The sequence below is a fragment of the Arachis ipaensis genome, chromosome B9, assembly GCF_059453495.1.
Source record: "Arachis ipaensis isolate K30076 ecotype BB chromosome B9, ASM5945349v1, whole genome shotgun sequence".
NCBI classification, from domain to species: domain Eukaryota; kingdom Viridiplantae; phylum Streptophyta; class Magnoliopsida; order Fabales; family Fabaceae; genus Arachis; species Arachis ipaensis.
The window spans coordinates 157,038,556-157,059,974 of NC_142444.1; the positions used below are offsets into that span (position 1 = coordinate 157,038,556).

The 21,419-nt window shown below is 36.5% G+C and overlaps 3 protein-coding genes across 7 annotated transcripts; 2 read left to right on the forward strand and 1 right to left on the reverse strand.

Annotated features, from left to right (window-relative positions):
* Positions 1 to 11,246: 11,246 nt before the first annotated feature.
* On the reverse strand, positions 11,247 to 14,229 carry LOC107616170 (LEAF RUST 10 DISEASE-RESISTANCE LOCUS RECEPTOR-LIKE PROTEIN KINASE-like 2.1). The gene is made up of 3 exons (XM_088500159.1): positions 13,247 to 14,229; positions 13,129 to 13,158; positions 11,247 to 12,490 (listed from the first exon to the last, which is right to left on the reverse strand). The coding sequence occupies exons 1-3, from the start codon at positions 14,034 to 14,036 to the stop codon at positions 11,379 to 11,381; spliced, it is 1,932 nt and encodes a 643-aa protein (XP_088356285.1). The 5' UTR covers positions 14,037 to 14,229; the 3' UTR covers positions 11,247 to 11,378.
* Positions 14,230 to 14,775: 546 nt separating this feature from the next.
* Positions 14,776 to 18,136, forward strand: LOC107618812 (LEAF RUST 10 DISEASE-RESISTANCE LOCUS RECEPTOR-LIKE PROTEIN KINASE-like 2.1). 2 transcript variants are annotated; one of them, XM_016320978.3, is made up of 3 exons: positions 14,776 to 15,953; positions 16,259 to 16,306; positions 16,895 to 18,136. In XM_016320978.3, the coding sequence occupies exons 1-3, from the start codon at positions 15,182 to 15,184 to the stop codon at positions 17,947 to 17,949; spliced, it is 1,875 nt and encodes a 624-aa protein (XP_016176464.1). In that variant the 5' UTR covers positions 14,776 to 15,181; the 3' UTR covers positions 17,950 to 18,136. The 2 variants fall into 2 exon arrangements, with proteins under 2 accessions (XP_016176464.1, XP_016176466.1); XM_016320980.3 differs by having other exon boundaries at positions 16,904 to 18,136.
* Positions 18,137 to 18,657: 521 nt separating this feature from the next.
* LOC107618814 (LEAF RUST 10 DISEASE-RESISTANCE LOCUS RECEPTOR-LIKE PROTEIN KINASE-like 2.1) lies at positions 18,658 to 21,363 on the forward strand. 4 transcript variants are annotated; one of them, XM_016320981.3, is made up of 3 exons: positions 18,664 to 19,731; positions 19,952 to 19,999; positions 20,146 to 21,363. In XM_016320981.3, exons 1-3 carry the CDS (start codon positions 18,957 to 18,959, stop codon positions 21,192 to 21,194), a joined length of 1,872 nt encoding a protein of 623 aa, XP_016176467.1. In that variant the 5' UTR covers positions 18,664 to 18,956; the 3' UTR covers positions 21,195 to 21,363. The 4 variants fall into 4 exon arrangements, with proteins under 4 accessions (XP_088356287.1, XP_088356288.1, XP_016176467.1 ...); XM_088500161.1 differs by lacking the exon at positions 19,952 to 19,999 and having other exon boundaries at positions 18,658 to 19,721; positions 20,076 to 21,363; XM_088500162.1 differs by lacking the exon at positions 19,952 to 19,999 and having other exon boundaries at positions 18,661 to 19,758; positions 20,122 to 21,363.
* The last annotated feature ends 56 nt before the right edge of the window (positions 21,364 to 21,419 follow it).

A 21,419-nucleotide genomic window follows, 5' to 3' on the forward strand; every position in this document is an offset into this window, starting at 1 on the left:
TTAAAAATTATATAACCACCATTTACATACATAATATAAATTAAAGTAAAAATTTATATATGATATAATATTATTAATCATTTTACTAATTATTTTATATATATTACGTATATTATATATTAAAAATATATATATTTACTAGTAGACATTAGACAGTAGTATCCTACTTTACTGCTATGTTGATTTTAAAAGACGTTTCTGCCCTCGGTTTCCTTTGACATGAATGCAAATGCCTTTAACACCTTGTCAATTATGGCTCTCATTTTAAGGATTAGTTGGAGCTTGAATTTTATGGACCGTTTGATTTATGTATTGGCTTTTTATGACTGACATTTCCTCTTGCTTCAATTATAGAGCACCAATCATCTTCATTTTGCTCTTTACTAGGGGTGTGCATGGTCCGGTCCGACCCGAAGATTCGATCCGGTTCCGAACACTTTAGAGGCTAATTTGGTGTGATTTCATCAAGTTTAGGGTCGGATAAGGGTCTTAAAAATAAACTCGGTCATTATTTCGGATTGGGTTCGGGTCATAGCTCGGGTCACCCGAAATCGGCCTGGTGGCCCGATCATCATATACAATTAATATTTTGTGTTATTAGTGATGGATGATGACTATTATTATGTGGAATTTAAGTATTGTAAACCTTAATATTTTATATTATTAGTCATTATATATAAGACTATAAGTTAATGTTTTATGTTTAAAATGTATAAGATTTTAGATTAATGCATAATCTTGTGTTATTTGTATTGATTTAAATATTTGGTGTTATTAGGCAATATTAGTATTGATTGTGGTTATGCTTTAATTTTAGAGAAGAGTTGGTTCTTGTTATATTTTTTTAAGTGAATTTTGTCATGTCAAATAATAGTTGGAGTCTTGGAAATTTGAATATTTTTACATGTTAACTTACAAGAAGGTATCAAGGTAATATAATGTTAATGGCCCGATTTTCACCCGGTTTTTACCCGATATAATCGTGGCCCGAAAGTGTATAGATTTCATCAGATCTAGGGTCAGGTTTGGATCTAACAAATAAACTCGGTATATATTTCGGATCGAGTCTGAATCACCTCAAATTCAGTTTTACCTGACCCATACACACCTCTATTCTCTACCTTGCTTCCACATGTTGTCTCATTTTATAAATTACGCATTGTAGATTGGTGTTGTCTTCTCAATTCTCATGTTGCTAATTTCCAATATATTAAAAAAATCACAATAGCAAGAAATTATTTGTGATTCCGTAACTAATATCCAATGGCTTGAATTAGTTAAAGCAAATATGTATATATATGGTCAAAGCTAGTGGTGATCGCTGATATTAATCCCACTTGGTTGGGAGGCAATAATGTCAACTCACTACCAGAGTAACATTGGCAGTATATAATAAGGTAATAATGGGAATAAACAACAATAAAATTTGAGTAGGAAGTTGTGAATTTCATTTATAATATTCAATAAGCTCAGTACCCAGCAGATATCAATAACGCCCTGTTAAATGTTACTATTTATTAAATTCACTATAGCTGGAAGTGTATAGTTAAATATTTGTTGGCAGTTAGAGAATAGAGATCACAACTGGGATCAGACAATAACTTCTTCTAAACACAAACTAGTCCTTATATTGAGATTGTAGATTCCAATCTAACAAATTTCACGGCCCCCAATAGTTCTCAAAGCACCGTTTAGCAAATTAAATGGCTATGTATTTTCTAAATGTTATAAGAGGATAGCTGGATCATGCAAGGACAAGTGTGATTCTGTGAAAGCAAGAAGGACACAAGGATATCTCCACTCTCCCAAAAACATTAGCAGAGCAAATTCGGCTAGTGGGTGAGCAAAACACAAAAGCAATAGCAGCAGGAAAATGGAGCAAAATGAAAAAGGAGAGCATGCCAAGGAAGAAAGAAAAATAAAGGACAGCAGAGGTAGTGGAGCATGATGAAGAAGGACTACATGCTAGCTGTGACAGCTCCAACGGGCAGCAAGGACATGCAAAAGTAAGAAGCAAATTGGAGAGCAAGCTGAAGATATAAAACAGACCTCACTTCAACATTTGAAATCAAGTAAAAGAGAGTGATACAAGAGCATCATCTCAACATACTTGAGCTGAATTCTTTTCCTTCAATTTGTGCTTCATTTCAGATTTTCTTTGCTATGGCTATCTAATGTCATCTTTCTGTGTTTGAGAAAAAGGCTTATGAATGTGAGTTGAAAAAGCCACGAGAGAAGAGGCAAGAGAGATGCATGAAAAAGTCAAGAAATGTTTCTGTATCATATGGTTTTGTTGAACTAAGGTTTAGTTCCCCTTACCAAGTTGGGATAGCACTTGGTGGTAGATTGAATATGCGGGTTCCCCTTGCCAAGTTGGGATAGCACTTGGTGTTTTTGAATCTGGTTAGGTTCCCCTTCTAAGTTGGGACAGCACTTGGGTTGCTAGGCTTTGGGGTAAAAAGCTTAGTGGAAGATACTAGATGAATTGGATTGTAATTCATTAGTATTGGTGTTTGTAATCTGTTTGATTATAGTGAAAATTCTACCATGGCTGTGGTGGAGACTGGATGTAGGTTTCATGGCACTTAGAAACCGAACCAGGATACATGCTGGCCTCTATCTCTTCTTTCCTTCTCTGTTTTATTTCTGAGTATGAGACAAAATGAAAAAATCTCCTGCATATTTAGCTTTTGCAAAAACAGAGCTTGAAAAGTTAATTTTGAGCCAACTTGATTCAATCCCCCTTTCTCAAGTTCAAGCAGTTCCATCAATTGGTATCAGGAGCAAGGTCTCAAGGAGTCAAGCTTCACAGCTTGTAGTAAAGATTCATGGCCAACAACATGAATCCCAACATCGTGGCTTTCACTCTCACTGAAGGGCAGTCTAATAATAGACCTCCCTATTTCAATGGCAACAACTATTCCTACTGGAAAGAAAGAATGAGAATCTTCGTGCAGTCAATCGACTACAACATCTAGAAGATCATTCTCAATGGACCTGACGTTCCCACTAAACAAAATGTTGATGGAGAAGTTGTGGCAAAAGAAGACAGCGAGTGGACAGATGAAAAAAAGAAGAAGGTTGAACTCAACGCCAAGGCAATCAACCTGATGCATTGTGCAATCAGTTTTGAAGAATTCAGAAAAGTGTCAAGGTGCAAAACGGCTAAAGAAATATGGGATAAGCTCAGACTTACTCATGAAGGTACTAAGCAAGTGAGGGAGACCAGAATTGACATGCTGATGAAGGAGTATGAAATGTTCAGTATGAAAGAGGATGAGAGCATCGATCAAATATTCGAAAAGTTCTCAATAATCATCAACAATCTGGATGCCATGGGAAGGAACTATTCGAAGAAACATTAGTGAGGAAGATCCTGAGAATTATCACTAAGAAATGGGAAGTAAAAAGCACAGCCATCTCTGAAAGGAATGATTTGATCAAAATCACCTATGATGAGCTAAGAGGCAAGCTGCTGGCCTATGAAACCACTCACATGTCTCAAGACAAAGATGACAAAAGAAAAGTATAGCACTAAAATCAAGAATGACAGCCAAAGAAGAAGAATCTGATGACGTTTCTCAGATGAAGAAATGGTGCTCTTTGCAAGAAAAATGAGAAGACTACTAAGATACAAAAGCAAAGGCAAAGGAAGCTCCTCATCCAAAGACTTCAAGAAAGATCAAGTCAAGTTCACATGCCACCACTGCAAGGAACCCGGTCACTTCAAGTCAGATTGCCCTCAACTTAAGAAAGGCAAAAAATCCAAGAAAGACAAAAAGAAGGTGATGATGGCAACATGGGAGGACTTGGAGAACGACACTAGTTCGGAGAGCTTAGATCAAGAAGCTCAACTATGTCTGATGGCAGATCAAGATGATGAAGATGTGGTAGATTTCTCTGACTTATCTATCGATGAACTGCACTACATTATCAAAGACATTTCTGTGAACTCTAAGAAACTCTTGGATAAGTATGCAAAATGTAAGAAAGAAAACGAGGCATTGAGGACAGAAAATTATCTTCTTTTGAAAAAGGTTAAGGCTACCGAAATTGGTAATGAAAATTTTTTAAAAGAAGAAAATAGTGCTTTGCGAGCTGAATTAGAGAAATTCAAACTCAAACATAAAGTTACTGCTTCCACTTATTTGATTTCTGAAAACAAAAATATGAATGAACAAATTAAAAATTTGAATGAAGACTTAGCAAAGTTTGCTCAAGGTTCTAAAAATCTGAACAAACTACTTGCTTGTCAAAGGTTTGGGTCTGAAAAATCTGGACTTAGATTCAAAGAGGAAAATAAGGCTGTTTTCAAACAAAACATTCAAAAATCTGAAGCCTCATCTTCCAAGCTTTTCAAACCAAAAGGATTCAGCAAATCTCATAAATCAGTGGGCAAAAATCATTGTTACAAGTGCAATAGAAATAGTCATGATCCTCCTCAATGTTTCATCTTTCTTAAGTCTTTTGGTAATGATAGTAAATTATATAAAGTTGTTCATGATTTTAATGCTCTTGGGCAACCAAGAAGATTTCACATCAAAGGATCTAAATGGATTTGGATACCTAAGGTTAGTTGAAGAACATGCAGGTTTGCCTTACATCCAAGAAGAAATTGGACATATGGTATCTTGATAATGGTTGTTCAAGGCATATGACCGGAAAGGATACTTTCTTCATTAAACTCAACAAGTATGATGGAGGATTTGTCACTTTCGGAGATAATGGTAAAGGTAAAATAATTGCCATTGGTAAGGTTAGAAAAGATTTTTCTACTTGCATTAATAGTGTTTTCTTAGTTGACGGGTTAAAGCATAATCTATTGAGTATAAGTCAATTATGTGACCTTGGATATGCTGTAACTTTTAGAAAATCTGATTGTAGAGTCATTAATGAGAAAACATGGGCTATTTTGTTTGTTGCCAAAAGAAGTGACAATGTCTATGGTCTCACACTAGATGATCTTAAAGTTCAAAATGTAACTTGTTTTTCTTCAATGGAATTTGAAAAATGGATGTGGCATAAGAGATTAGGACATGCTAGCATGTTCCAAATCTCTAAGCTTGTAAAGAAAGGCTTAGTAAGAGGTCTTCCTAATATAAAATTTGATAAGGACGTCGTTTGTGATGCTTGTCAAATGGGTAAACAAATAAAAACCTCTTTCAAACCCAAGGAAGATGTCTCAACTAAGAAACCATTGGAGTTGTTGCATCTTGATCTGTTTGGACCAACTAGGACTCAAAGTCTTGGAGGAAAAAGCTATGGCATGGTAATTGTGGATGACTATACTAGGTTTGGATGGGCATTCTTTCTAGCTCATAAACATGAAGTATTTTTTGTTTTTGAGAAATTCAGCAAAAAGATTCAAAATAAAAAAGGTTTACAAATTATTTCAATTAGCAGTGATCATGGTAAAGAATTTGAAAATCAATACTTTGAATCTTTTTGTGATGAATTAGGCATATCACATAACTTCTCTTGTCCTAGAACACCTCAACAAAATGGTGTTGTAGAAAGAAGAAATAGAAGTTTACAAGAAATGGCTAGAGCTATGTTATGTGAATATGAAATTTCCAAGTTCTTATGGGCTAAAGCTGTGAATACAGCTTGCTATGTTTTAAATAGAACCATCATTAGAAAGTTTTTGAAGAAAATCCCATATGAACTTTGGAAAGGGCATCCTCCCAATCTTAGTTACTTTCATGTGTTTGGCTGCAAGTGTTTCATTCTGAATATCAAAGAAAACTTAGGAAAATTTAATCCTAAAACACATGAAGACATTTTTCTGGGTTATTCCACTCATATCAAGGCATATAGAGTTTATAACAAGAACTCCAAAACTATTGAGGAAACCATGCATGTCACTTTCTGTGAGTCTAACTCTGTTCCTAGTGTTTGTATTGATGATAGTCCAGGTTTTGAAGCTGAATTGTCCAAGAAAGCTGAGTTAGTTCCACAAAATTCAAGTTCTCATGAAGCTGCACCTGTTAGCAGCGAAAATCCCAATTATGCAGGAGACAATTTGGAATTATCTCCTGTCGCAGCAGAAAATACTGATGCTGAGGCCATTGTTGATCAAGAGGAACCTGAATCCTCAACTCAAACCAGAAGGCTCAGGGAATGGAAGTTTCTGAAAAACTATCCTGAAAAATTCATAATTGGTGATCCTTCTAAAGGAATATCAACTAGATCATCTTTGAAAAATGCTGAAACCAACAACTTAGCTCTTATATCAAAGATTGAACCTCAAAATATCCAAGAAGCTCTTGCTGATCCATCTTGGGTATTAGCTATGGAGGAGAAATTGCAACAGTTTGAGAAGAATCAGGTCTGGACCTTAGTGCCTCACTCAAATGGAAAGAAAGTCACTGGCACTAAATGAATTTTCAGAAACAAATTAGGTGAAGATGGAACCATTGTCCGCAACAAAGCCAGATTGGTTGCTCAAGGATATGATCAAGAGGAAGGGATTGATTTCGATGAATCCTTTGCACTTGTAGTTCGAAGGGAAGCCATCAGATTGCTCCTTGCTTATGCAGCTCACTGTGGCTTCAAGCTATTCCAAATGGACGTAAAGTGTGCTTTTCTCAATGGCATAATAGATAGAGAGGTTTATGTGGCTCAACCACCTGGGTTTGAAAACAAAACTTTTCCTAACCATGTTTTCAAACTAGCTAAAGCCTTATATGGTTTAAGACAAGCTCCTAGAGCTTGGTATGAGAGGCTTAACTCATTTTTCTTGAAAAACAAATTTCAAAGAGGAGCCACTAACACCACTTTATTTATTAAGAACTATAATGATCATTTTATTCTTGTGCAAGTTTATGTTGATGATATTATCTTTGGTTCGGCTAATAAGGATTTATGTGCAGATTTTGCTAAGCATATGACCAATGAATTTGATATGAGCATGATGGGAGAGCTCAACTTCTTTCTAGGCCTACAAATAAAGCAAACTGCAGAAGGCATATTCATTCATCAAGAAAAATATGCAAAGGAGCTTGTTAAGAAATTTGGGCTGGACTGTGCCAAACCAATGGGAACCCCCATGCATCCAAATATCAAGCTTGACAAAGATGAACATGCTAGAGATATTGATGAGACACGCTATAGAGGGATGATTGGCTCTTTGATGTATCTAACTTTTTCAAGGCCTGATATCATCCAAAGTATTGGAGTATGCTCAAGGTTTCAATTAAAGCCTAAGGAATCTCATCTCTCAGCTGTCAAGAGGATAATCCGATACGTGCTTGGTACCATTGATTATGGTTTATGGTTTCCAAAGATTGATTCCTTTCAATTAGTGAGTTTTTGTGATGCAGATTTTGTTGGGGACAGAATTGATAGAAGAAGCACAAGTGGCATGTGTTGCTTTCTTGGAAAATCACTCATTGTTTGGTCAAGAAAGAAGTAAGCTACAGTGGCACTTTTCACTGCCGAAACTGAATATATTGCAGCCTCTTCTTGTTGCTCTCAATTATTATGGTTGAAAACTCAGTTAGCTGATTATAAGCTGAAAGTATCTAATATTCCATTATTTTGTGACAACATGAGTGCTATAAATATTTCAAAAAATTCCTGTTTTGCACTCAAGAACAAAGCACATTGAAGTTAGATTTCATTCTATAAGAGAACATGTGCAAAATAAAAATTTAGATATTCAGTTTGTTAAATCTAAAGATCAACTAGTTGATATTTTCACTAAACCATTGATAGAAGAGAGGTTCTGCAAATTACGAACTACTCTGGGCATTCTTGATTCATCAAACTTTTCTTAATTTTTCTTTTGTTTTGGTTTAAGCTTTTTGTCTCATAGATCGAGATGAGATTTTTCTAGGCCGATGATGAGTAGGCTTCATTAACTCATTGTGAAGCTAACTGGATTTGTTGAAGGCTCGTTAGATTTACTGGACCTGGTTTGTTTGCTTGTTTATCATCAAATGGGCCACCTTTTGTGAAGCAACTTGGGCCGTATGTGGTCTTGGATATCTAAAAGTTACCTTTGCTCCCAAAACCTAACATTATACAACATCTTCTTTTCAATTTTAATTTGGGCCTTCCTTCATATTGCATCTTTTTAATTAAAATTTTCAAAATTGAATTTTCGGAGATTACAACTGTAAAATTCAAAGGTTTTCAAAAGCTTTCATTTTTATCCTTTTTTCAAGATGGAACCTTGACACAGTGATTATGTTTGCTCTTCTCTCCAAAATTTTAATTTCTTTTGCTTACTTGTTAGTGAGACACATGCATGCTTGTGTTAGTTCTAAAAATGATTTTTCTTATGCAATGCTGCTCACTAAAATTTTTCAATACTATAATATTAATTTTGGGGTTGAGATTTCTAGAGATTGTAACTCTTACATCAAAGGGGGTGATGTAGTTAAGAAAACAGCACCCAGACGTCGCCAAACTAATGATAGCACTGATGTTCCCTCTGTTGATGAGGATCCTCTGATTCCCCCTTCAACCTCCACCATCATCAAGGTCATGACATGCATTCTGAAGAATGTGCTTGAGGAGTTCATCAATCTGACTGACCTTCTTCTCACTCATGGTGCCGAGCGCAAACGAAACCAAGTTATGGAGGAAAATGCTCTCAAGAAGACCAAGGGGAGAATTCGGATTCTAAGGGACTTTGTGGAGGATGTAGAGGTTGGACTCACGACTACAGACAATGAGGGGGATGATGATGGAACCTCTGATGAATCCAACTCTAATGCCTACGCCTTTTTATCTCATCTGTGACTGTGACTCATCTTTATTTTCTTTGAACTTTTTATGTTTCATTTGGATGACTGTAACCCATAATTAAATTGCTGCTTGATAACTTTTTGGATAGCCACTAACAAATTTTGTTCAGGTTTCTTCCTTTCCTCCCTTGATGACAAAAGGGAGAGAAAAGAAAAGGAATATGTTAGCATTGACTTAGGAGTTAACAGTGTTAATTAAAAACAAGGATGCTGGACACTTATTACTATGATTAACTTTAGTTTGTCCTGTACTGTGTTAATTATTTTGTGAGTCACCTTTACTGTGACATATTGCTTGCAAAAATTGGAATTGTATGTTTTTAAGCTTTGTCCAGGTAAGCTATGATTAAGGGAGAGAGAACTGCTAACATTAAGGGGGGTACTGCACTTCGGATGGACATCAAAGGGAAGTTCCCATAACCCATTTCAATTAATTTTAATTTCTACTATTCCCTTTTATCATGTTTGTCATCAAGGGAGAGATTATTAAGTCTAAGTTGAATTTGGGTATTATAAATGATGACAAATATTTCTTTGGGTTGAAAACCCAATATTGTTTAATGTATGGTTTATTGTGGCAGGCCCATTACTTAGTTCTCACCAGCCCAAACCAGCACAAGCCTCAGCAAATAAACATGCTAAAGCTCCAACACTTAGTGCTCATTTGCTCCTTAGTACTCCAAGAGTAATAAACAAGCCCAATGTTTCTTAAAGCATCGTTAAGCAAATTAAAAGGCTATGTATTTTCTAAATGTTATAAGAGGACAGCTGAATCATGCAAGGACAGGTGTGGTTCTATGAAAGCAAGAAGGACACAAGGACATCTCCACTCTCCCAAAGACATTAGCAGAGCAACATTCGGTTAGTGGGTGAGCAAAACACAAAAAGCAGTAGCAGCAGAAAAATGGAGTAAATGAAAAAGGAGAGTATGCCAATGAAGAAAGAAAAACAAAGGATAACAGAGGTAGTGGTCAAGCTCCTGGGATAGCAGAGGTAGTGGAGCATGATGAAGAAGGACTACATGCTAGCTGTGACAGCTCCAACGGGCAGCAAGGACATGCAAAAGTAAGAAGCAAATTGGAGAGCAAGCTGAAGATATAAAACAGACCTCATTTCAACATTTGAAATCAAGGAAAAGAGAGTGATACAAGAGCATCATCTCAACATACTTGAGCTGAATTCTTTTCCTTCAATTTGTGCTTCATTTCAGATTTTCTTTGCTATGGCTATCTAATGTCATCTTTCTGTATTTGAGAAAAAGGCTTATGAATGTGAGTTGAAAAAGCCATGAGAGAAGAGGCAAGAGAGATGCATGAAAAAGCCAAGAAATATTTCTGTGTCATATGGTTTTGTTGAACTAAGGTTTAGTTCTCCTTACCAAGTTGGGATAGCACTTAGTAGTAGATTGAATCTGCGGGTTCCCCTTGCCAAGTTGGGATGGCACTTGGTGTTTCTGAGTCTGGCTAGGTTCTCCTTCCAAGTTGGGACAGCACTTGGGTTGCTAGGCTTCGGGGTAAAAAGCTTAGTGGAAGATACTAGATGAATTGGGTTGTAATTCATTAGTATTGGTATTTGTAATCTGTTTGATTATAGTGAAAATTCCACCATGGTTGTGGTGGAGACTGAATGTAGGTTTCATGGCACTTAGAAACCGAACCAGGATACATGCTGGCCTCTATCTCTTCTTTCCTTCTCTGTTTTATTTCTGAGTATGAGACAAAACGAAAAAATCTCTTGCATATTTAGCTTTTGCAAAAACAGAGCTTGAAAAGTTAATTTTGAGCCAACTTGATTCAACTCCCTTCTCAAGTTCAAGCAGTTCCATCAATTGTTATTGTTATAAAAAAATTGATTTTATTTTTGCTTATTAAAAAATTTAAAAATAACCAATTCATTAATAGGTCCAATAATAATATGACACATAAACATCTTTACAAAAAGACGTTTTACGTATCTTTATGGAAGCATCCATTGAATTATTGACACTAATGTCACATTAGTTCCGATTTATTTGATCTCAAATCTGTAGTAATATCTAATTAGTTCCGATTTCTGTCGCTTAATAGTATGTGCTCATCACCATTTTAGAAAAAAAATAAATTAGAAACAATAATAGTGGATCCATTATTTTATTGATATTTTTTTAGCATAGCAGATGGATTATTAATTTATAAATAAACAACGAATTTTTTCTCAAAACATAGGAAGTGGACCAAAAGTAATATAGAAACTAAGAAAAGTGCGACACAGACGACAATAAAGAAGATATAGTTAGACCAGATATAGATTTAATAAGTTTTTCCTATCATTTCAATTCTTTAGCATGTTATTTTGTAATTCTTGTGGAGGGACCATATCTTAGGTAGCCACAAAATAAAAAAATTAAGTGCTTTTAACCACATCTGATGTATGTTTAGGTGTCTAAAATCAATTAAATTTTCATTTTAATAGATTCTTGCATTCTGCAACTAAGATATATCACCCGGATCATGATACAATTCTGCATATAAATTCTACATGAATTATTATCATTACAAACTAGGATAGCAGTTGATGTTGAAATGTTTACCAAAAACAATATCGATGTTGAAAATCAATGACTCTGTACCTAGTAACATACATGTTTCATAATGACTTACATTTTGAGAGTGATGAATTTGTTGAATCTAGTGGGAAAGATCTAGGAGGTGAAGATAGATAAGGTTTTGGTGGCATTTGTAGAGACTCAAAGGTTGATTCCATCATATCTACCACCTTGCTCATTGTTGGCCTATTTGATGGGTCAGTTTGTATGCACCATAAGCTCACTACTATCATCTTCTGTATCGTTTCTTTATCAATTTCATTCTTGATACATTGCAATTCAGGTTCTTGGTTCTGCTCAAGACGCCTGTAAATCCAATGAGGAAAATACATTTCACTTGAAGATTCATCTTTAATGTTCCTGTTTTTTCTTTCTCCAATCATTTCTAAAACCATCATTCCATAACTATATACATCGGATTTATGAGACACCTCACCAAAATTCCGTGAGAACACTTCAGGTGCAATATAACCTATAGTTCCTCTAGCAATCATTAATGACAGGATGCTTTCTTTTTCCATGCATATTTTTGCAAGTCCAAAATCAGAAATCTTTGGACAAAAATCTTCATCTAATAAGATATTGTGAGGTTTGATATCAAAATGTACAATTTTGCTGTTACACCCTTTGTGCAAATAGTCTAACCCTCGAGCAACACCAATTGCGATCTTATACATTGTTTTGCAAGTCAAGTTTGGATTGAACGCTTTTGAATCTCTGCCTTCATAAATAAATTTTTCAACTGATCCATTAGGCATATACTTATATATTAAAGCTCTTTTAGTCTCTTCCAAATAGAATCCCAATAATTCAACAATGTTAACATGAGAAGTCACACTTATGCTAGCAACTTCATTGATAAATTCTTCACCATTACCTTTTGATTCACTTAAAACCTTCACTGCCACAAGGGTTCCATCAGATAACTTCCCTTTGTATACGCTACCATAACCTCCTTGACCCAGTTTGTCTTTGAAGGAGTTGGTTGCCTTCTTTACCTCTAAATAACTGAACCTTTTAGCTGCAAGGTGTCCATGATTTTTCAGGAATGCCTCAATTATCTGGTGGGTTGGGTTTTCTTTGTTGTAAAAGTGCCTTCTGAAGTACCAAGCCAACACTATGAAAGCTCCTAATGCTCCAGTCACAGAAGCAACTATAGAAATAAACAGCAAGTAATTAGTATAGGAAACATTTCAAGTGCACCGGGAGTAACGGTGTTTCAATTATTTTAACCGTTGATATGAATTATAAAAAATATAGATAATATATATTAATTGAAATCAACGGTTAAAACAACTGGTGCATCGGTACTTCCCAGTGCACTTGAAATGTTTCCATTAGTATAAAGCAATGAAACATATATACAAGAATTCTAAATAACACATGATTTAAAATTTTATTTCGATATGTATCTATCCTTTATTATTGTTTATATAATATAATTTCTATATAATGTAAGACTACTTTCCTTTATATAGACTTACTATATATACTTGTCATTTCGGTGAATACAGAATACATTTCACAAGTTTCCTCTGTTTTTGTCGTTGGTGAATGCTACGGTGCCTAAAAAGTGGTGCCTATTTACTAAAAAAGGTTAAAAAATAATATTTAATTTAAAAGATATAATAATAAATAATTTTAAAAAATCAAAACTTACTACAAAAAGTAAATTAGGCAAAATTTAGGCACCATAGAATTGGCCTTTGTCGTTTACTCCTATAGCTAAACTTGTAACTCAAATGGAGGAATACTTAAAAGAAGGACGAATATAATGAATTTTTTGTTTACCTGCTATTGTAATCGTCTTCCTAGTTTTGCCTGCAAATAAATAACAAATGTAATTAGTTTGATTTGAACAGTGGTTGAATAATGTTGATATGGTGAAGCAAGGAAGTAATGGACGTACGAGGTGTGTGACAGTAAAACCTGCCGGAGTTGTCGATTTTGCAAAGGCCTCTATAAACAATGTTACAATGAGAACAATTGGGAGACAGGTTTATTTGGATTGGAATATCAGCGGTGAGGGAACTTAGCAGGGTGTTGGGATCTTGGAGGACCACAATTGGTCCACCCAGTGGAAGCTCAATCAACGAACACCCTTCGATCTCCTTGTATTTGGATACGTTACTCACTCCGTAGAACGTATCGTTTCTAATTCCACATACCGTAGAGTTTGGAAGAACATACGAAGGCCTTGGATCGATGCTATGGTTGCATTTAAGAAGGCTTGCTGAGTACATCACCTGAGAAGAAGCCAAAGGTGTGTCGATTCTGAATGTTTTGGCAGAGTCATACCCCAAAACCTCACAGCTTCTTGATGACAGGAGAGTATAGAGATTGTCGTCTCTGATGGTTATTGAAGATCGTGAAACCACTAAACCGTCGTCTCTGACGGTGATGTTTGACTGGGTAAGGCTTCCGTTGAGAATATTGAACCAACGGTTGTTGTTCTGAATGCTTTTAGTGGCGCCTGGATCATCTTCGCAGCCATCTATCACCAGGAGGCCGCACTCCGAGTGAGGTCTGCTGGTGAATGGGAAACGCAGATCGCCGAGATCTCCGCACGGAATTGAAGGTGGACATCCCCATACCCTGTTGCTGTTGCATGAAAGCAACAACAAGAAGAATACGAGCAAGAGAGACCTACTAAACACATGCAGCATTGATGAAACCATCTTCATTTCTCTCACCAACATCAACAGTAGTATACTAACTCTATACACTTTCTCCGGAATTGGTAAACGGAGACTTGGTTTCTACAGTATGTTATGTGTTAATATAATGGGGATATGTGGCACGATAGTTGAATGCAGCCGGCCATTGTTGACCTGGATTAGTCATAGAAAATGTTATCTGGAATTTTTAGATAATTATATATTTTATTTGGAGGTTTTATAAGCAAAAAATTAGTTGTAGGAAGAATTTCATTACTAATGACTCATGAGTGATGAGTCCATGCCCATGTAGATATTATACATTTGATGTTTATTTATGCCGTGTGGAATAATTTGTTGAGCAACGTAAAAAGTTTTTTATTATCGAAAAAATTATAAAAGTAAGCAAGTGAAAGAACATAAAATAAAAAAAAATTACATCCAATTCAAATTTTTAAGTGTTAAGTTAATGACTTATTTTATAAACTACATCTCACTTTTTTTTTATTTTCTTTGATGTAGAATTAACTTTATGAGCAATGCTAGGGGCCAGCAACTTTTGTGATTGGTAGCCATCAAATAGCCATCAATTATGATTGAGATTGGTGTGAGATTTCATCCAATGACTCACCTTTATCCGCTAGTTACATGCTGGCCAAAATTCAACAAAACTGCTCCCCCTAGACTTTTCCTAACTTTATTCCCTCTTCACACTTATAACATTTACATAAATAAACTACAATATAGATTAGGTTTGGTTGAATTATCATCTTCACTTTTATAGATTGATTTATGTACGAAAACTAGATCCCCTAAACAGGGGACACATGAAGGGAAATATCAATCTCTATCTGTTGACTTGCAACGACTTGGAAATTTCGTTATTTTGTTTGGCTGGATTACAATGTGCTAAAAACTAAGAATTATCCCATGATTTCATTGGTAATTTCGTATCATAGAGTTTGGAGGCATGAAGCATGTTCAATCTCCGTTACGACTATCTGTGGCACTTTAAACGTGAGCGGGGCCTCTGATGCGAGTATTCAACTACTCATCCAACAGCGTGCGTTCATAAAATGGAGAAATGCTTGGGAAGCATCAGATGCAATGAGCAGAAGTGGATCTGGATCACCTCCTATACATGAGCCTTGCTTGCATGTACTCACAATTACACAACTCTTTTAATCATGTACCGTTGTGTTATCATCAGCATCATCCTCTACTCTGTGTTGAGCAGAACCACTTTGTGCAGTTATGTGGATCCACAGTTTGAAGCATGTAAACCCCAAACATGCGGCAACCAATCCATAAGCTACCCTTTCTACATCCAATACAAGCAGGAACCTTTCTGTGGGTACCCTGGTTTTGGCATCTCTTGTGATAGTAATGGCTTCCCAGTTCTCAATCTCTCTAATACTCCTTACATCATCCATCAAATATTCTACCACAACCAATCACTCAGAGTCGCCAATGCTGCCTTTTCATCAACCAACACCACCACAGCTGATTATTGTCTTTCCCTTACACGGAACCTCACCCTTCCCTCAACCAAGATCTTCAGTCTTGTTCATCAGAATCATAATAAGGACATCTTACTGTTCTTCGGCTGTAACCTGTCATCCCTGCCCACAGAGTTGACAAATTACAGAATTGGGTGTTCTGAAGCCAACAACAAAACGGGTGGTTCGATTCTGGCATTGTATAAGGACGATGTCAAAACAGTAAGCTCGGTGTCTAAGAGTTGCGGGAGGGGCGGAGAGGTGGTGCACGCGGGGGTGGAAGAGAGTGAAGCAGGAGGGATACAAGAGGCGCTGAGGAGAGGGTTCATGCTGAATTGGAATGCGAGTGATTGTAAGCCGTGCAGTAGCAGCGGAGGAAGGTGTGGCTTCAATGTAACTATGTATTTTTTCCAGTGTTACTGCACTGATAGAATTCATGCTTCCAGATGTGTTATTCCAGGTTTGTCTCTCTCTTTATCTCTTCTCTTGATTTCTTTTGCTCACTATAATTGTTAGTAGTTATAGCCATACTCCATTTGATTAGAGACCCACATATAGGTTTCTCCCTCTCTTGTTACACGTGCAACGGAAGAGCTGGAGTATTGAAAAAATGGTAGTTATACGTTTAAATTGATTTGTGTACATGTATCATTCATCGTGGCTTCCACTTTTATCTTGAGATGCTGATTTTCTCTGAGTTTCTGCTTCTTGTCATTAGTTATTTGATGCTAAATATTGGCTTCCTCTTCAACTTCTCACTTGCAGATGGTAGAAGCAAGGCTTCCATGAAGATTGGACTTGCACTCGGACTAGGTAACGTATCAGATCGTTCATCATTTTTTAGAGTAAAGTATTGTTTTTATCCCAACGTTTGGGATAAATCCCAAATTATCCCTAACGTTTCAATCGTTCTATTTAAGTCACTAACGTTTCAAAATTGACTCAATGTTGTGCTGCGGCTAGGAATCCGTTAACAGAATTGAGGACGGGACAACATTGAGTCAGTTTTAAAACGTTAGGAACTTAAATAGGACTGAAACGTTAGAAATAACTTTGGAACTTACCTCAAACGTTGGAACTTAGCGTATCGTTCGTTTCATATAACAATATAATAATCGCCTGAGTCGTACCTTATCCATGTGTGAAACATAATGAGTTCTTTTATCTGCAATTTCTATGACCTCAAATTGCTATCGATCTTATTATATTTTCAACCAAGATGGTGGATCTCTCTCTCTCTCTCTCTCTCTCTCTCTCTCTCTCTCTCTCTCTCTCTGCTTTTTCTTGCACCTTAGAGATTATTGACCGTTACTGTGTTGCCTCAAACGTATTAACTTAAGATATCCAACATTTACTCTGTAATTTCTCAACATGGCATTCATTTCTTTCTCAATTCAATAGCCTTTGCAGCTGCTGCAGTTATTCTGCTGTTAGTAATGGTCACCTACTACACAAGATGGAAGAAGGAAAACTCAAAACACCACCTGGTTGATGCCTTTTTGGAGAGACATGGACACCTTCAAATCAAGAGGTACAGCTATTCCGAGATGAAGAAAGTGACCAATTCCTTCAAAAACAAACTAGGCCAAGGGGGGTTTGGCAGTGTATACAAAGGACAATTACAGGACGGACGACATGTAGCAGTGAAGATCCTAAGTGAACTGAAAGGTGATGGTGATGATTTCATCAATGAAGTTGCTAGTATGAGCAGAACCTCTCACGTTAACATTATTGCTCTTCTTGGATTCTGCTTTCAAGGTTCCAAACGAGCTTTGGTTTATGAATTTATGCCCAATGGGTCACTTGAGAAGTTAATCTATGAAGAAAATGCTGTGATAGGGGATCGCCAATTGGATTGCCAGACTTTATATGATATTGCAATTGGTGTTGCCCGAGGACTTGAATATTTGCACAAGGGCTGCAATACTAGAATCTTGCATTTTGACATTAAGCCTCATAACATTCTATTAGATGAAAATTTCCTACCCAAAATTTCAGACTTTGGACTTGCAAAAATTTGCACAAGAAAAGAAAGTATAGTATCAATATTTGGTGCTAGAGGAACTGTAGGTTATATTGCCCCGGAGGTATTTTCTAGAAACTTTGGTGTAGTATCACATAAGTCAGATGTTTATAGTTATGGAATGATGGTCTTAGAAATGGTTGGAAGAAGAAAGAATATCAAGGCTGAAGTTGATGCATCGAGTGAGATATATTTTCCTTATTGGATACACAATAGACTTGTATCAAATCAAGAGCTTGGTCTGCAAAATATAAGAAATGAATATGATAATGAGATGGTCAGAAAGATGACAATAGTGAGTTTATGGTGCATTCAAACCAAGCCTTCAACTCGACCATCAATTAGTAAGGTGGTGGAAATGTTGGAAGGAAGAACTGAGTTGTTGCAATTGCCTCCTAAACCATATTGGTTTTCTCCTTCAAACTCTCCCTGAACTTTGAACCACTGTAGTTTATATCTTGTTAGTCAAGACATTGTATCAGAATTTGGTGGTAGCCAATAAAGAAGGCATATTGCCATTCTTATTACCTTTATGAAGACACTCCCCTCACTTTTTGTAATTCATTCCTTTTTGTTATGAATTCAATTTAAGAGAATAATACCACCTCTCTTTCTGGACTCTGGAGTTTGAAGACTTAAAAGAAAGCCTTAACAGATATATGAAACTTTTATTGGATATTATACATCTTATACAGTAAATCAGATACAAGGTGCTAGCTAGGCATATTACTGATATCAAATCAAAGACTCGATGAGCAGTTAAAGTAAATTCTACAAACTTTCAGTATGCGTGACAAAATTATTCCAAAGCATTAGCAAACAAATTAATCAACTATCATTCAAGATCTTAAAATCTCGAGTTTCCATAGCATTGTTGACTTAGTCATAGAAAATGTTATCTGTACTTTTTAGATAATTATTTATTTTGTTTGGAGGTTTGGATACTTAATTATTTATAAGTAAAAAATTAGTTGTAGGAAGAATTTCATTACTAATGACTCATGAGTGATGAGTCCATGCCCATGTAGATATTATACGTTTGATGTTTACTCATGCTGTGTGGAATAATTAAGCTACAACATAGATTAGGCTTGGTTGAATTATCATCTTCACTTTGATTGATTGATTTATGGACGAAAATTAGAGCCCTCAAACATGGGGACACATGAATCTCTATCTGTTGACTTGCAACGACTTGGAAATTTCTTCATTTTGTTTGGAGGCATGAATCATGTTCCAATCTCCGTTACGAATATCTATGGCACTTTAAACGTGAGCGGGCCCTCCGATGTGAGTATTCAACTACTCATCCAACAGCGCGTGTTCATAAAATGGAGAAATGCTTGGGAAGCATCAGATGCTATGAGCAGAAGTGGATGAGGATCAGCTCCTTTACATGAGCCTTGCTTGCATGTCCTCACAATTACACAACTCTTAATCATGTACCGTTGTGTTATCGTTAGCATCATCCTCTACTCTGTGTTGAGCAGAACCACTTTGAGCAGTTATGTGGATCCACACTACCTGGCATGTGAACCCCAAACATGCGGCAACCAATCCATAAGATACCCCTTCTACATCCAAGGCAAACAGCAACCTTTCTGTGGCTACCCTGGTTTTGCCATCTCTTGTGATAGTAATGGCTTTCTGATTCTCAGTCTCTCTAATACTCCTTACATCATCCATCAAATATTCTACCACAACCAATCACTCAGAGTTTCCAATGCTGCCTTTTCATCAGCCAACAACACTAACACGCCAGATTCTTGTATTTCTGCTGCACACAACCTCACCCTTCCTCCAACCAGTACCTTCAATCTTGTTCATCAGAATAATCATAAGGACATCGTGTTGTTCTTCGGCTGTAACCTGTCATCCATGCCCCTAGAGTTGTTAGATTACAGAATTGGGTGTTCTGAAGCGACCAACAAAACGGATGGTTCGGTTCTGGCATTGTATAAGGACGATGTAAAAACAGTAAGCTTGGTGTCCAAGAGTTGCGGGACTGGCGGAGAGGTGGTGGACGCGGTCGTGGAAGAGAGTGAAGGAGTTGGGATAGAAGAGAAGCTGAGGAGAGGGTTCATGCTGAATTGGACAGCGAGTGATTGCAAGTTGTGCAATAGCACAGGAGGAAGGTGTGGCTTCAATTCAACTATATTCACTTTCCAGTGTTACTGCACTGATCGAATTCATGCTTCCAAATGTGTTATTTCAGGTTTCTCTCTCTCTCTCTCTCTTCTTACACGTGCATCGAAAGAGCTGGAGTATTGAAAAATGATATTTATACATTAAATGGATCTATGTACATGTATCACTGTCATTCATTATGGCTTCCATATCTAGTGATCACTGATTTTCTCTGAGTTTCTGCTTGTCATTAGTTAGTACTTATCTGAAGCTAAATAGTGGCTTCCTTTACAACTTCTGAGTTGCAGATGGTAGAAGCAAGGCTTCCATGATGATGGGACTTGCACTCGGACTAGGTAAAGGGATAGATCGTTCATCATTTTTCGGTGCCTTTCATATAACAATATAATAATCCTCTGTTATAACTTAAAGATATCTAACATTAACAATATTATTTCTCAACACTGCATTCATTACTTTCTCAATTCAATGACCTCTGCAGCTGCTGCGGTTACTCTGCTGTTAGTAATGGTCACCCTCTACTACACAAGATGGAAGAAGCAAAACTCAAAACACCTTCTGGTTGATGCCTTTTTGGAGAGGCATGGACACCTTCAAATCAAGAGGTACAGCTATTCCGACATGAAGAAAGTGACCAACTCCTTCAAAAACAAACTAGGTGAAGGGGGATTTGGCAGTGTATACAAAGGACAATTAAAGGATGGACGACATGTTGCAGTGAAGATCCTAAGTGAATTGAAAGGTGATGGTGAAGATTTCATCAATGAAGTTGTGAGCATGAGCAGAACTTCTCATGTTAACATTGTTGCTCTTCTTGGCTTCTGCTTTCAAGGTTCTAAACAAGGACTAGTTTATGAATTTATGCCTAATGGGTCCCTTGAGAAGCTACTCTCTGATGAAAATGACGTGATAGGGGATCGCCAATTAGATTATCAAACTTTATATGATATTGCAATTGGTGTTGCTAAAGGACTAGAGTATCTGCATAAGGGCTGCAATACTAGAATTCTGCATTTTGATATAAAGCCTCATAACATTCTCTTGGATGAGAATTTTTGTCCCAAAATTTCAGACTTTGGACTTGCGAAAGTTTGTACAAGAAAAGAAAGCATGGTATCGATATCTGGTACAAGAGGAACTGCAGGTTATATTGCCCCAGAGGTATTTTCTAGGAATTTCGGTGTAATATCACATAAGTCGGATGTTTATAGTTATGGAATGATGGTTTTAGAGATGGTTGGGAGAAGAAGGAATATCAAGACTGAAGTAGATGCTTCAAGTGAAACGTATTTTCCTTATTGGATATACAATAGACTTGTGTCAAATCAAGAGCTTGGTCTGCAGAGTATAAGCAATGAATTTGATAACGAGAAGGTAAGAAAGCTGACAATAGTGAGCTTATGGTGCATTCAAACTAACCCTTCAAATCGGCCATCAATAAGTAAGGTGGTGGAAATGCTAGAAGGAAGAGTTGAATTGTTACAATTGCCACCTAAACCATTTTGGTTTTCTCCCTCGGCCTCTCCCTAAATTATTTGAAACATTGTAATTAATATGTTGTGGAAATGTAATTAGTCGTCTTTTCTTCTTATATAATAGTAGCCTCAGGACAAATTTACTAAAACATCTTATGGATAAAGGGAAAAATCTTTGTATTAGCTTTGTTTATGTTTGAAGTGGTTTATACTAATTTTTTTTTCTGAGATTTTCTATTTCTTTTTCCAAAAGTAATTTCCTATCAAACATAGACTAAAT

What these genes read in the sequence shown, in the direction of transcription:
- LOC107616170 (XM_088500159.1), bottom strand. Translation starts at nt 14,036, where the DNA reads ATGTTGGTGAGAGAAATGAAGATGGTTTCATCAATGCTGCATGTGTTT. An exon ending in GTTTTACTGTCACACACCTC is followed by an intron (nt 13,159 to 13,246) that starts GTACGTCCATTA and finishes ATTTATTTGCAG; the next exon opens with GCAAAACTAGGAAGACGATT. An exon ending in GAAGACGATTACAATAGCAG is followed by an intron (nt 12,491 to 13,128) that starts GTAAACAAAAAA and finishes TTATTTCTATAG; the next exon opens with TTGCTTCTGTGACTGGAGCA.
- LOC107618812 (XM_016320978.3), top strand. Translation starts at nt 15,182, where the DNA reads ATGTACCGTTGTGTTATCATCAGCATCATCCTCTACTCTGTGTTGAGC. An exon ending in TTCCAGATGTGTTATTCCAG is followed by an intron (nt 15,954 to 16,258) that starts GTTTGTCTCTCT and finishes TCTCACTTGCAG; the next exon opens with ATGGTAGAAGCAAGGCTTCC. An exon ending in TGGACTTGCACTCGGACTAG is followed by an intron (nt 16,307 to 16,894) that starts GTAACGTATCAG and finishes TCAATTCAATAG; the next exon opens with CCTTTGCAGCTGCTGCAGTT.
- LOC107618814 (XM_088500161.1), top strand. Translation starts at nt 18,957, where the DNA reads ATGTACCGTTGTGTTATCGTTAGCATCATCCTCTACTCTGTGTTGAGC. An exon ending in GAATTCATGCTTCCAAATGT is followed by an intron (nt 19,722 to 20,075) that starts GTTATTTCAGGT and finishes TATAACTTAAAG; the next exon opens with ATATCTAACATTAACAATAT.